Source organism: Bombina bombina, chromosome 1 (assembly GCF_027579735.1).
Source record: "Bombina bombina isolate aBomBom1 chromosome 1, aBomBom1.pri, whole genome shotgun sequence".
NCBI classification, from domain to species: domain Eukaryota; kingdom Metazoa; phylum Chordata; class Amphibia; order Anura; family Bombinatoridae; genus Bombina; species Bombina bombina.
Window position 1 is genome coordinate 549,919,912 of NC_069499.1, and position 16,280 is coordinate 549,936,191.

The 16,280-nt window shown below is 40.5% G+C and overlaps 1 protein-coding gene across 2 annotated transcripts in view; it reads left to right on the plus strand.

Moving 5' to 3' along the window:
* Positions 1–16,280, plus strand: part of TRAK2 (trafficking kinesin protein 2) — a 274,016-nt gene that overhangs the window by 97,139 nt on the left and 160,597 nt on the right. For both annotated transcript variants that reach the window (XM_053698700.1, XM_053698701.1), the window contains one exon: positions 4,202–4,396. In XM_053698700.1, coding sequence (XP_053554675.1) covers positions 4,202–4,396 — 195 coding nt within the window. The remainder of the gene's footprint in view (positions 1–4,201; positions 4,397–16,280) is intronic.

The window sequence follows — 16,280 nt, forward strand, 5'->3', positions numbered from 1 at the left end:
GTTGAGATTTGCTACGACATACTCTCTCGGTTCCAATTTCGGGATCTATAGTGTTTCCTTCCCGTTTTGGGTTTGAGTGAGTCATGTGCCAGTTTTCTCGCCCGGATTTCATCCCCTGTGAGGTCTGAATTCTTCAGACGGTTTATCTTGTGCTCCCTGGAGGTATCGGTCATTTTGAGACAGCTCTGGGTCCTAGTTCTAGGGGTGTTATCGGATCCTTCTGGACTTATGATCCTGTAGATCAGGATGACCCAGTTTTCAGCAAAGGGCTGGTTTGTCCTTAGGAGGGAGTGTGACCCCTTCTTACAGTGAGTTTTTCTCTGTTCTATTAAATAGTGGTGACCTGGATGATTCATCATTCGGTCTTTGACTGATTAGCCTACGGCCGCTCACATCCTTGTGGGCATGTGTGCCATTTTTTATCTGCGCCCTCTCCCTTTGGGGGGGGGGGTAGATTGACTCCTTCAGCAGTGGGGTCCCCTCTCTCTAGAGGATTGTGGTCCTTCCTTATGTGCCGGAGGAGACATAGTTATGTACCTATCTGTGCTGGGCTGCCTGGAAGGGTTCCTCTTATCTCCTGCGCCTGCTTCAGCAAAGCGTTTGCTCTCAGGCAGTGATGAGTGGGAAAAGTCCCATAAACCGTTTCATGCTCTGAAGGTCGTTTGTTCAGGCCTCTCTCAAAGCGCTTGTTAAAGCACTTGTTCTCGGAGCAAGTACCTTTTATTTAGGAGAGGCTGCAGTCTGCTGCTCTGTATGTTTGGTAGGTTTAGACTGTCTAGCTGGTGGGGAATCTAGCACACCTGAAAAAGGCTGTCCAGCCGAAACATGTTGATACCAGAGCACACCTGCACAGGATTTGAGAAGACAAAGTGAATACCAGCTATACCCAGTTGAAATATTCAAGTTCCCACTGAGCGGCATATATTTAACCGCAAAGATCACATTGATAACTAGAAATCCTTTTTCTACTTATCCTACAAACTTTCTACTTATCCCAACAACCACATTTCAGCACCCAGATCGGTCACTGACCGACATCTAAGAAACCTGGGAACAACAGACCGGAAAGGCACGCAAAAATTCCACATCAGGAGGTTATCCAACAACCATACCATCGTGATCGGTCACTGACCGACAGACAAGCCACAGAATAGAAAAACCGGAGATATTTAAAAAACATCAGCAAACGGTTAGCACTTAACCGCAACGAAGATCCCACCAAGAAACCCTTAAGAGCGCGATCGGTCACTGACCGACAAAGGATAAGGTAACTGAGCGGCCACGACAACTACCCAAACACTTATATAAAAGTGAATTTTCTCGCAGCAAACAGATAAGCCCACCTAATAAGAGGAAACCAAAGCGGCATTTATTTAACCGCCAGCAGCTCATACAGAACTGCCACCAGCTTGATCTTGAAACTTAATCAAAACACTGGCATAGCGGCGTTTATTTAGCCGCAATTATCTCACAAAAGTGATATCAAACAGATACACTTCAAGGTACTAATTTGTATACTTATATTATAGTGTGATAAAAATCGCACCAACATACCTCTACATTTGATATATAGTTGCCTAAGATAAGATCTCATTTGCATAGCTGAACTTGAAACAAAGTATCCTATATGAACTATACAGCAACTATTGTTTTATCCACTATAAAATTGTATCTACAAACATTCTGTTAGAAATTACAACTTGTGATAAACCCAAAACTGTATAAATTATAAGATTTCAACGTTATTATTTTAATTTAATTTATTTTTTATATATTATGTACATTTTTATACATAGAGACACCGGTGTCATTTTTTAAACTTTGAAGGAATTGTAATAATTTTTGTTTAACTGTACTTTTAGCATCACTACTATTGGGTAAATTTACCATAATCAAATAAAGGATCATATTTATTTCTTAAATAGTTTCGACATCCATTTTTTTCCAAAAGAGAATATAAAATTTAGGACTCATCAAAACATTAACATATATTGAGCCCACATATTATCACACACATTTACAGTAAGACACATTGGGAATAGCAACTTGTTTTGCGCCACCTACTACAACTAACTATAAGTCTGCTGCTCTGTGGCTTGTTCGACCAGCTGTTGGGAAGGTAGACTCTCTGTGTCGAGACTGTCAACGGGAGTTGTGCCAGGTCTTTCTAAGGATCTATTTGCATTTTTCTCTATTCCAAGTCCTAGGGGGTTCTTCTTGGAAGTGCCTTATGCTTGAAGGAGCGAATGGGTTGGCACCCGAGCTCTGTTGGGGTGAGCACTTTTTCCCCCATTCTTCCATTCCCTGGGGGGCTTGGGGTTGTTTTTATTTCCCCTGTCTATCAAACATGCCTGTCGCTTGGGCTAGTCCGGTGTTTGGAGCAGGATTGAGATCTGTTGCTCTGCAAATTTTGTCATTGAGGTTTGATGAGCCTTCCTTGCTTCTTTTCCACGTTTTGAATTTTGTGGTAAGGTCTGGTGGCGTTAGCTGGACGTCTAGCGAGCTGTGGGTTAGGATTTGAACCTAGCTTCATCTGCTTCCACTTGATTGCATATATTCAAATTTCTAGATTCATCTTCGGATGACAGCAGCTGGCAGCGTTCTGACTCTTCAGGTGTTGCTGTCAGGGGTTTCCATATCTGAGTTGCTGCACAAGATTAACGGTTTCTGGGGTTCTCGTCTTCAGTTACTGTCTCTAGGGTGCGGATGCACTTTGTTTAGGGAAGATTTTCTTCTCTTTTTCAATCTCTGGGTCTTAAACCCATGGATTTTGAGCAAACTAGGGTTGGGTGTTGCCTCCCTTGTTCTACGAAACCGGTTGGGTCTTGGTTGGCTTGGTCCTCTGGGTTTTTTCGCCCTGCATTCTTTGAGGCTAGTTTGGGCCCTATTTAAAGTTTTTTTTGTTGTGTCTTATTTAGGGTTCTTTGGAATCCTTTCTGGATGTCTCTCCGTGTTTTTTTTTTTTTTTTTTTTTTTGTTTGTTTTTTTTCCCCTCCTTTCGGAGCATACTGCTGTTTGATCCCTTTCTTTAGTAAGGGGTTTGTTTGGAGACCGACTGGCAGTTGCTGGTGTCTCTTGGAGGCTGTTGGCTCAGTCGAGTCTAGTTCCTGCGGTCTCTAACAAGGCTTATGGACTATCTGCGAGTCAGTGTCCTTGGGCCTTTTTCAAGGTTTTTTTTCTCGGCTTCGGACGAAGCTAGGTTTTTCTGGTGTAGGGGTTTTGGGTCTGGTGCCCTCAGAATGGGCTGCCTTTTGTACCCTCACGTTTTATCATTCAGTGTCCTCTATAGCTTGGGTATTGTTTTCCCAAAAGTAATGAATGCAGCTGTGGACTCTTTTTTTTTTTTTTTTTTTTTTTTTTTTTTTCTGTTTATGAAGAAAAACATAAATTATGCTTACCTGATAATTTCCTTTTCTTCAGACAGTCCACAGCTCCCCGCCCTTAATTTTTCTGGGGGGCGTCGGTTATTTTTGTTCTTCTGGCACCTTTTTACCCTATGCTTCTTCTGCTGTTCCTTATTCCTCTGCAGAATGACTGGGGGATGGGGGAAGTGGGAGAGGTATTTAAGCTTGTGGCTGGGGTGTCTTTGCCTCCTCCTGGTGGCCAGGTTCTGAATTCCCAAAAGTAATAAATGCAGCTGTGGACTCTGTCTGAAGTAAAGGAAATTATCAGGTAAGCATAATTTTATGTTTTTAAATTCATGATATTTGGGAGACCCATGACGCGTTTTTTTGTTTTTTTTTAAATCGGAGAAAATCAATTACTCTGTAGCATGTCGCAGGCTCATACACTGCAGCACTTTAATGTATATATGATGCAGCCCAAACTATGTGGACAGTACAGAGGCAACATTTGCAAAGTGAAATTACAGGAAAACCAGGTAAAATAACATAACATTTTAAATTCTATTGGGAACAATTCAAATTCTCTATTGGCCTGTGATGAGATAATAAGAAATCGGAAGTCTCCTCATTCATCCGCTCAAAATATTTCATAAGTGTTTATTGGGACAATTGACACAGTCTGTATTGCCTGATATTGATGCTGAAAATGTTATGGTACATCATATATTTATTTTTCTTTCTTGTTTTGTCTTGTTATTGTAAAAATCTAAAAAAAATAAAAAAAAATAAATAAATTTTTTACAGGGGTTTTGAGTGTCATGTCCCTTTTAACAATCCAGCACTTCTGCCATCTTTAGATGTCTATCCCAGTGAGGATGTCCCTGAAGTGGAGTTGGTCAACATGCTAGAGGATCAGCTGCCCCAGTACAAATTACGTGTGGATTCCCTGTACCTTTATGACCACCAAGACTGGATCCATTCCCCAACACACCAAAGCAATGGCCTCAGCAGCCTGTCTCCAGTCCTTGCAGAGGAGACCTTCCGTTACATGAGTAAGGCACCGCTCAGCTCTGATTACAATATATAATATTTTATATTGCAGTTATTTGTAAATATATTATATTAAATAGAAGGCAAAGTGGCATGCCAACATAGCAAATTATTGCTACTAGGTTTTGAACCGTATACTGTAATTCTGTTGTTGGCTGTGATAGGTGTGCAGGGAGTTAAATATACAAAAAAGGAAGCATCGCTAGAATACCAATTAAAGGACCCACTATGAAATATAATAACAGCTAAGCAGTTACATAAAATTCTATGCGAGTATGATAGAGATTTTACTATACCAAAGTTTATTAACAAATAATTTATTATTGACAAATATGTTTATTATTAACAAATGCACAATTAAAAAAATTATGATATCTCTGGATATTACTAAGTCCTTTAATGTTAAAAATATATATATATGTAAAAAAAACTCTTTAGTATTGCGGGGACCAAGTGGTTCTAAAAATGCAATAAAAAAAACTTGATGCAAGAGATATATAATATATAAAAAAAAACTTGATGCAAAAAATATATATAAATTGCGGGAAATTCCAGACTAAAGTCTCAAGTTTTGCTGCACAGTAATATTGGAGTAACTCTATTATAAATCAATGATGGTGATTACCCACATATAGTTTTTATCCTCCGGTTGGTAATAAATGTGGCCCAATTTTGTTTGGGGTAGGTATAGTCCCACGTGTACAGAGAGTTGTAAGGTTCTAAAGGAAGCTCAGAGGCAATAATGAACATAAGATCAAAGATAGTTTTAGTCTTTGATGTAGAAGGTATGCTTTTGGATTGTTATAAACAAAATAGCCTAGAATTATGAAATGAAACAGGTGTTATGCTATATGATAGCATTTTTTAAATTATTTTTTTGACTGGGCATATTTAAGTTTTTTTGTTTGTTTTATTTATATACTTTTCTCCCTCTCTCTAATTTATTTACCCACAATTTCATGTGAAATAACAACAAAATACATGAATTAATAAAATAACATCACAGAATTGAACTGTTATTTTTATTATACTCCAGAAATTAAAAAAGGTATTCTGTTATCCTTTCAAATTTGCTGCTATAGGCAACACACACACACACACACACACACACACACACACACACACACACATACACACACACATACACACACACACGGAAAGAGAAGCACTCTGTCAGGAATGAACAGCTCAAGAGGGAGCAGCCTCTTTTAGCCCAATAATGGTTTTTCATAGTTAAAGGGACAGTCTAAAATAGAATTTTTATTGTTTTAAAAGATACATAATCCCTTAATTACCCATTCCCCAGTTTTGCATAACCAACAGTTATATTAATATAATTTCTTCTGTTATGTGTGATCAGTCCACGGGTCATCATTACTTCTGGGATATTATCTGCTCCCCTACAGGAAGTATCAAAATATAAAATGAGAGGGCGCTAAAAGCAAGAATAAATACCACACTTAATCTCTAAAAAATTATGAGTTTAATAAACATAATTAAACATATATATGGCAAGTAAAAATTACTAACATCAAAAAATAGAAGGGACGTCTCCCTATAGAAAATAAATCTTAAAAATACCACCAATATATTCAGAAAAAATGTTTCATTTATCATCCGTATGTATAAGGACAAAAAAGTATAGTCAAATCGATGTAGACCACTGGTAAAAATTGATCCGCAAATGCTCAGGGACCAGCAGTTGATAATGATCCAAAAAAATGATTAACAATGTTGCATAACACTTTCAGTCATTTTGTGGCAATTCTTGAATAGATGAGTGCCTAAAGTTTAAAGACAGCGTTCCACCTTTTATATGCAATTATCAAAAGTGCTTATGTATATGTTAAAAAGGGCGCTCCAGGGCGTCTTACCGTTTTCTTTTATCGGCTAAAAGCAGGCCGCTCAGCTTATGTAGTGAAGGTTCACCCGTGGTGATTGAGTGATATTCAAGCTTCCAGGTAAACTCCCACTAAGGTTTAACCGTCTCACAGCAAGCCGTTCTGACCACACTGGTGGCGGTTTCCTCTCGGTGGTTGAGCACGGTAATGGTCCGTGTCACTAGCTGGATCTGTCCTGACTGAGGTTAACACCTTACTTTGTACCTTTTAGTAACAACGGCTTCAGGACAAAATAGAAATTCTGGCAGCATGAAATAACGGAGAATGTCAGTAAGTCCCGCACTTAGCGTGTATCACGCGCGGGATAAAAAGAACTAGGTACCTAGTATCAGATATTTGCTCTTAGCAGGATAAGCAACTCTCCTTCTACGCGTTTCACCCAGCTGTGGGCTTTCTCAAGATAAAAGTTGCTCCCAGAACAAAGTTTAAAAACCTGCTGCTTCTCTTCTATTGGTCCGAGTTCTAATTGCTTTAAAAGGTGGATTTCATTTTAAGGTGGATTGTCCGTTTCTTCAACATTCTAAGAATTTGGCACTTGTTTAGCTATCTTGGAATATTTAAAAATGTTATAAATATTTTGATTAAAAAATTGGTATAACTTTAAAACATTTTATTTCCTCCAATCATAATATATGTGAGGATTTTGATGAGTTTATCATAACTGTCTCTGGAAAATCCTCACATATATTATGATTGGAGGAAGCTAGACCATCATATATTTATTATTTCTATTTTTTCTCAAACATAAGAAATTCCTTGTTCCAAATATGCATATTCCTAATATTTAGAAATAATCTAGGATATATGGATTACACACAAATCCATGTGATAACAATTATGTAGTTATATCATACAATGCCAATACGTGAAACAAGGTCTTGATTCTCCATAAATCCTCTAATTTATTTATTTATTTATTTTTAAATAATCAATTTTGTGTTGCTATATAATATTGCAATTTTGTGAATATTATTTAGTTTTTTAATATATTTATAAATACCACCAATCAATTTTATAATACCACCAAATAAAATGTTTTAAAGTTATACCAATTTTTTAATCAAAATATTTATAACATTTTTAAATATTCCAAGATAGCTAAACAAGTGCCAAATTCTTAGAATGTTGAAGAAACGGACAATCCACCTTAAAATGAAATCCACCTTTTAAAGCAATTAGAACTCGGACCAATAGAAGAGAAGCAGCAGGTTTTTAAACTTTGTTCTGGGAGCAACTTTTATCTTGAGAAAGCCCACAGCTGGGTGAAACGCGTAGAAGGAGAGTTGCTTATCCTGCTAAGAGCAAATATCTGATACTAGGTACCTAGTTCTTTTTATCCCGCGCGTGATACACGCTAAGTGCGGGACTTACTGACATTCTCCGTTATTTCATGCTGCCAGAATTTCTATTTTGTCCTGAAGCCGTTGTTACTAAAAGGTACAAAGTAAGGTGTTAACCTCAGTCAGGACAGATCCAGCTAGTGACACGGACCATTACCGTGCTCAACCACCGAGAGGAAACCGCCACCAGTGTGGTCAGAACGGCTTGCTGTGAGACGGTTAAACCTTAGTGGGAGTTTACCTGGAAGCTTGAATATCACTCAATCACCACGGGTGAACCTTCACTACATAAGCTGAGCGGCCTGCTTTTAGCCGATAAAAGAAAACGGTAAGACGCCCTGGAGCGCCCTTTTTAACATATACATAAGCACTTTTGATAATTGCATATAAAAGGTGGAACGCTGTCTTTAAACTTTAGGCACTCATCTATTCAAGAATTGCCACAAAATGACTGAAAGTGTTATGCAACATTGTTAATCATTTTTTTGGATCATTATCAACTGCTGGTCCCTGAGCATTTGCGGATCAATTTTTACCAGTGGTCTACATCGATTTGACTATACTTTTTTGTCCTTATACATACGGATGATAAATGAAACATTTTTTCTGAATATATTGGTGGTATTTTTAAGATTTATTTTCTATAGGGAGACGTCCCTTCTATTTTTTGATGTTAGTAATTTTTACTTGCCATATATATGTTTAATTATGTTTATTAAACTCATAATTTTTTAGAGATTAAGTGTGGTATTTATTCTTGCTTTTAGCGCCCTCTCATTTTATATTTTGATACTCTGTTTTCTATATAGCCATTTGGAGAGGTGGTTAGGGAGTGGCCTGGATTAATTTTTAGACCTTAGCGCTTTATAACACTTGTTTTTTCATTCCCCTACAGGAAGTGCAAGAGGATTCACCCAGCAGAGTTGCTATATAGCTCCTCCCCTCTACGTCACCTCCAGTCATTCTCTTGCACCCAAAGACTAGATAGGAGGTGTGAGAGGACTATGGTGATTATACTTAGTTTTTATAACTTCAATCAAAAGTTTGTTATTTTACAATAGCACCGGAGCGTGTTATTACTTCTCTGGCAGAGTTTGAAGAAGAATCTACCAGAGTTTTTCTTATGATTTTAACCGGAGTAGTTAAGATCATATTGCTGTTTCTCGGCCATCTGAGGGAGGTAAAAGCTTCAGATCAGGGGACAGCGGGCAGTTGAATCTGCATTGAGGTATGTAGCAGTTTTTATTTTCTGAATGGAATTGATGAGAAAATCCTGCCATACCGTTATAATGACATGTATGTATACTCTACACTTCAGTATTCTGGGGATGGTATTTCACCGGAATTACTCTGTAAAAGTACATTAAACCTTTTAATAGGTATTTAATTCATGTTAAACGTTTTTGCTGGAATGTAGAATCGTTTGCATTTCTGAGGTACTGAGTGAATAAATATTTGGGCATTATTTTTTCCACTTGGCAGTTTGCTTGTTTTGATTATGACAGTTTCGTTTCTCTCTCACTGCTGTGTGTGAGGGGGAGGGGCCGTTTTTGGCGCTCTTTGCTACGCATCAAAAATTTCCAGTCAGTTACTCTTGTATTTTCTGCATGATCCAGTTCATCTCTAACAGAACTCAGGGGTCTTCAAACTTCTTTGAAGGGAGGTAGATTCTCTCAGCAGAGCTGTGAGACTTATGTAGTGACTGTGTTTTAAAACGTTGCTCTGTGATTTTTATGTTTAAAATTTAATTAGTGTTACTTTACTAATGGGAACAAACCTTTGCTAACAAGTTGTGTTGTTTTTAAAGAGTGATGCTATAACTGTTTTTCAGTTCATTATTTCAACTGTCATTTAATCGTTTAGTGCTTCTTTGAGGCACAATACGTTTTTGTTAAATAAGATTGTAACCAAGTTGCATGTTTATTGCTAGTGTGTTAAACATGTCTGATTCAGAGGAAGATACCTGTGTCATTTGTTCCAATGCCAAGGTGGAGCCCAATAGAAATTTATGTACTAACTGTATTGATGCTACTTTAAATAAAAGCCAATCTGTACAAATTGAACAAATTTCACCAAATAGCGAGGGGAGAGTTATGCCGTCTAACTCGCCTCACGTGTCAGTACCTGCGTCTCCCGCCCGGGAGGTGCGTGATATAATGGCGCCTAATACATCTGGGCAGCCATTACAGATAACATTACAAGATATGGCTACTGTTATGACTGAAGTTTTGGCTAAGTTACCAGAACTAAGAGGCAAGCGTGATCACTCTGGGGTGAGAACAGAGTGCGCTGATAATTCTAGGGCCATGTCTGATACTGCGTCACAGCTTGCAGAGCATGAGGACGGAGAGCTTCATTCTGTAGGTGACGGTTCTGATCCAAGCAGATTGGATTCAGATATTTCAAATTTTAAATTTAAATTGGAAAACCTCCGTGTATTACTAGGGGAGGTCTTAGCGGCTCTTAACGATTGTAACACTGTTGCAATACCAGAGAAAATGTGTAGGTTGGATAAATACTTTGCGGTACCGGCGAGTACTGACGTTTTTCCTATACCTAAGAGATTAACTGAAATTGATACTAAGGAGTGGGATAGACCCGGTGTGCCGTTCTCACCCCCTCCAATATTTAGAAAGATGTTTCCAATAGACGCCACCACACGGGACTTATGGCAAACGGTCCCTAAGGTGGAGGGAGCAGTTTCTACTTTAGCTAAGCGCACCACTATCCCGGTGGAGGATAGCTGTGCTTTTTCAGATCCTATGGATAAAAAATTAGAGGGTTACCTTAAGAAAATGTTTGTTCAACAAGGTTTTATATTGCAACCCCTTGCATGCATCGCGCCGATTACGGCTGCGGCAGCATTTTGGATTGAGTCTCTGGAAGAGAACCTTAGTTCCGCTACGCTGGACGACATTACGGACAGGCTTAGAGTCCTTAAACTAGCTAATTCATTCACTTCGGAGGCCGTAGTACATTTAACCAAACTTACGGCTAAGAATTCAGGATTCGCCATTCAGGCACGTAGGGCGCTGTGGCTAAAATCCTGGTCGGCTGATGTAACTTCTAAGTCCAAATTACTTAATATACCTTTCAAGGGGCAAACTTTATTTGGGCCCGGTTTGAAAGAAATTATCGCTGACATTACAGGAGGTAAGGGCCACGCTCTACCTCAAGACAAAGCCAAAGCTAAGGCTAGACAGTCTAATTTTCGTCCCTTTCGGAATTTCAAAGCAGGTGCAGCATCAACTTCCACTACACCAAAACAGGAAGGAGCTGTTGCTCGTTACAGACAAGGCTGGAAACCTAACCAGTCCTGGAATAAGGGCAAGCAGGCCAGAAAACCTGCTGCTGCCCCTAAGACAGCATGAACCGAGGGCCCCCGATCCGGAACCGGATCTAGTGGGGGGCAGACTCTCTCTCTTCGCCCAGGCTTGGGCAAGAGATGTCCAGGATCCCTGGGCGCTAGAGATCATATCTCAGGGATACCTTCTAGACTTCAAATTATCTCCCCCAAGAGGGAGATTTCATCTGTCAAGGTTGTCAACAAACCAAATAAAGAAAGACGCGTTTCTACGCTGTGTACAGGATCTATTATTAATGGGAGTGATCCATCCGGTTCCGCGGTCGGAACAAGGACAAGGGTTTTACTCAAACCTGTTTGTGGTTCCCAAAAAAGAGGGAACTTTCAGGCCAATCTTGGATTTAAAGATCCTAAACAAATTCCTAAGAGTTCCATCGTTCAAAATGGAAACTATTCGGACAATCTTACCCATGATCCAAAAGGGTCAGTACATGACCACAGTGGATTTAAAGGATGCTTACCTTCACATACCGATTCACAAAGATCATTACCGGTATCTAAGGTTTGCCTTCTTAGACAGGCATTACCAGTTTGTAGCCCTTCCATTCGGATTGGCTACGGCTCCAAGAATCTTCACAAAGGTTCTGGGTGCTCTTCTAGCGGTTCTGAGACCGCGAGGAATTTCGGTAGCTCCGTACCTAGACGACATTCTGATACAAGCTTCAAGCTTTCAAACTGCCAAGTCTCATACAGAGTTAGTTCTGGCATTTCTAAGGTCGCATGGATGGAAAGTGAACGAAAAGAAGAGTTCTCTCTTGCCTCTCACAAGAGTTCCATTCTTGGGGACTCTTATAGATTCTGTAGAAATGAAGATTTATCTGACAGAAGACAGATTAACAAAGCTTCTAAATACATGCCGTGTCCTTCATTCCATTCAACTCCCGTCAGTAGCTCAATGCATGGAGGTGATCGGCTTAATGGTAGCAGCAATGGACATAGTACCCTTTGCACGCCTACATCTCAGACCGCTGCAATTGTGCATGCTGAGTCAGTGGAATGGGGATTACTCAGATTTGTCCCCCACTCTGAATCTGGATCAAGAGACCAGAAACTCTCTTCTATGGTGGCTTTCTCGGCCACATCTGTCCAGGGGGATGCCGTTCAGCAGGCCGGACTGGACAATTGTAACAACAGACGCCAGCCTTCTAGGTTGGGGCGCTGTCTGGAATTCTCTGAAGGCTCAGGGACAATGGAGTCAGGAGGAAAGTCTTTTGCCAATAAACATTCTGGAATTGAGAGCAGTTCTCAATGCCCTTCTAGCTTGGCCCCAGTTAAAGACTCGGGGGTTCATCAGGTTTCAGTCGGACAACATCACGACTGTAGCTTACATCAACCATCAGGGAGGGACAAGAAGCTCCCTAGCAATGATGGAAGTATCAAAGATAATTCGCTGGGCAGAGTCTCACTCTTGCCACCTGTCAGCAATCCACATCCCGGGAGTGGAGAACTGGGAGGCGGATTTCTTGAGTCGCCAGACTCTTCATCCGGGGGAGTGGGAACTTCATCCGGAGGTCTTTGCCCAAATACTTCGACGTTGGGGCAAACCAGAGATAGATCTCATGGCGTCTCGCCAGAACGCCAAACTTCCTCGCTACGGATCCAGATCCAGGGATCCGGGAGCGGTTCTGATAGATGCTTTGACAGCACCTTGGAACTTCAGGATGGCTTATGTGTTTCCACCCTTCCCGCTGCTTCCTCGATTGATTGCCAAAATCAAACAGGAGAGAGCATCAGTGATTCTAATAGCGCCTGCATGGCCGCGCAGGACTTGGTATGCAGATCTAGTGGACATGTCATCCTGTCCGCCTTGGTCTCTACCTCTAAGACAGGACCTTCTGATTCAGGGTCCATTCAAACATCAAAGTCTAACTTCTCTGAAGCTGACTGCTTGGAAATTGAACGCTTGATTTTATCAAAACGTGGTTTTTCTGAGTCGGTTATTGATACCCTGATACAGGCTAGGAAGCCTGTTACCAGAAAGATTTACCATAAAATATGGCGTAAATACCTATACTGGTGTGAATCCAAAGATTATTCCTGGAGTAAGGTTAGGATTCCTAGGATATTGTCTTTTCTACAAGAAGGTTTAGAAAAGGGTTTATCGGCTAGCTCATTAAAGGGACAGATCTCAGCTCTGTCCATCTTGTTACACAGGCGTCTGTCAGAAAATTCAGACATCCAGGCCTTTTGTCAGGCTTTAGCTAGGATCAAGCCTGTGTTTAAAACTGTTGCTCCGCCATGGAGTTTAAACTTAGTTCTTAACGTTTTACAGGGTGTTCCGTTTGAACCCCTTCATTCCATTGATATAAAATTGTTATCTTGGAAAGTTCTATTTTTAATGGCTATTTCCTCGGCTCGAAGAGTCTCTGAGTTATCAGCCCTACATTGTGATTCTCCTTATCTGATCTTTCACTCAGACAAGGTAGTTCTGCGTACTAAACCTGGGTTCTTACCTAAGGTTGTCTCTAACAGGAACATCAATCAAGAGATTGTTGTTCCATCTTTGTGTCCAAATCCTTCTTCAAAGAAGGAACGTCTTCTACACAATCTGGATGTAGTTCGTGCCCTCAAGTTCTACTTGCAGGCAACTAAAGATTTTCGCCAAACTTCTTCCCTGTTTGTCGTTTATTCTGGACAGAGGAGAGGTCAAAAAGCTTCTGCTACCTCTCTCTCTTTTTGGCTTCGTAGCATAATACGTTTAGCCTATGAGACTGCTGGACAGCAGCCTCCTGAAAGAATTACAGCTCATTCCACTAGAGCTGTGGCTTCCACTTGGGCCTTTAAGAATGAGGCCTCTGTTGAACAGATTTGCAAGGCTGCAACTTGGTCTTCGCTTCATACTTTTTCCAAATTTTACAAATTTGACACTTTTGCTTCTTCGGAGGCTATTTTTGGGAGAAAGGTTCTTCAGGCAGTGGTTCCTTCTGTATAATGAGCCTGCCTATCCCTCCCGTCATCCGTGTACTTTTGCTTTGGTATTGGTATCCCAGAAGTAATGATGACCCGTGGACTGATCACACATAACAGAAGAAAACATAATTTATGCTTACCTGATAAATTCCTTTCTTCTGTTGTGTGATCAGTCCACGGCCCGCCCTGTTTGGTAAGGCAGGTACATATTTTTTAAATTATAATTCAGTCACCACTACACCCTTGGCTTCTCCTTTCTCGTTGGTCTTTGGTCGAATGACTGGAGGTGACGTAGAGGGGAGGAGCTATATAGCAACTCTGCTGGGTGAATCCTCTTGCACTTCCTGTAGGGGAGCAGATAATATCCCAGAAGTAATGATGACCCGTGGACTGATCACACAACAGAAGAAAGGAATTTATCAGGTAAGCATAAATTATGTTTTTTACCTCTGTGATTACCTTGTATCTAAGAACCTTCTGACAGCCCCCTGATCACATGACTGTGACTATTTATTATCTATTGACTTAAATTTAGCATTATGTTGTGCTAAATCTTAAATAACTTTCTGTGCCTGAACACAGTGTTATGTATATGACCCATGTGAACTATCAAGTATTTTTGTGAAAAGCAATTTAAAAAGCATGAGATTAGAGGCAGCCCTCAAGGGTTTAGAAATTGGCATATGAGCCTACCTAGGTTTAGTTTCAACTAAAAATACCAAAAGAAAAAATCAAATTTGATGATAAAAGTACATTGGAAAGTTGATTAAAACATATCCTATCTGAATAATGAAAGTTTAATTTTGACTAGACCCCTTAAGAACTTCCCTGTAATCCATTCTCTGAACAAGGAACATGGTAAACCCAAAAGATTGTTTTGGCCTTCATTGGGCTTCATTAGTGAGGTGCAGCCATATTCCTCTAAGCACATTGGGCAAGGAGTCTACGTCTGGTATCCCCCACTATGGGAGACTTTCCCAGGTTGTATTAGAAATGCATATAAAAAGAAGTGATCTCTCAGGAACAAATAACAGCTTAATGACTTGTTAGCTTGCTCTGTAGCAATTTACCAGACATGAGCTTGTTTTCCCCATCACCCCTAGGGAGCTTGTTCTATGATGATATGACGATTTACCAGAAATTGACTGGTTTCCCCGATCACCCCTAGGGAGACTACGCCAGGTTCATATTACAAATACACACAGAAAGAGAAGCGCTCTCTCAGGAACGAACAGCTCAATAACTTGTTACTTTGTTCTATGGCGATTTACCACCAATGACCCTGTGGAATTGTGATGGGGAAACCAGATGTAGACTCCTTGCCCAATGTGCTTAGAGAAATATGGCTGCACCTCCCTGACAAGGATGAAACAATTGTCTTGAGTTGCCATGTTCAGAGAGGGATTTGCCTGGTACTTCAGGGCTGGACAATATCATTCGGAAAAGTTCTTCGTGAAAAGCATTATTGGGCTAAATGAGGCTGCTTCCAGGTGGTAAATAGCCATAAAACAAGCTAACACGTTATTTAGCTGGTGTTCTTTTGTTCTTTCCCAAGAGAGTGCTTCTCTTTCTGTGTGTCAGTTGAGGGCTTTGTATGTCAGAGTGAGAATTTTGTGTTTGATCCTAGAGGCAAGAGGAAGTCAGTGAAGGGATTAGCAGAGAAGTGCAGCAGATGAAGAGTGACGTGTAAGGAAGATGAGTCTGGCAGAGGCATTCATTATAGATTGTAAAGGTGCTAGGCGGCAGGTGGGGAGACAAGAGAGGACAGAATTGCAGTAATTAAGGCGGGAAAGGATGAGAGAGTAGATTAAAATCTTAGTTGTGTCTTGTGTAAGGAAGTGTCTAATTTTAGAGATGTTTTTAAGATGTTTTTATAGATTGTAAAGGTGCTAGGCGGCAGGTGGGGAGACAAGAGAGGACAGAATTGCAGTAATTAAGGCGGGAAAGGATGAGAGAGTAGATTAAAATCTTAGTTGTGTCTTGTGTAAGGAAGTGTCTAATTTTAGAGATGTTTTTAAGATGGAAGCGGCAGGCTTTAGCCAAGGACTGAATGTGAGGAGTGAAAGAAAGATCTGAGTCAAATGTGACCCAGAGACATCGGGCATGTGGGGTAGGGGTAATGATGGAGTTGTCGACAGTTATAGAGAGATTGGGGGTAGAGATTTTAGAAGAAGGGGGGGGGATAAGGAGCTCAGTTTTGGAGAGATTTACCTTGAGGTAGTGAGAGGACAGGAGAGATGTGTGAGACAGTGACACGGGTTAGCAAGAAAGGAGATGGGTCTGGTGCAGAGAAGTAGATTTGGGTGTCGTCGGACAGAACCTTGCGGTACTCCGACAGAAAGTGGTGACGGGGCAGAGGAGGCCTCAGAGA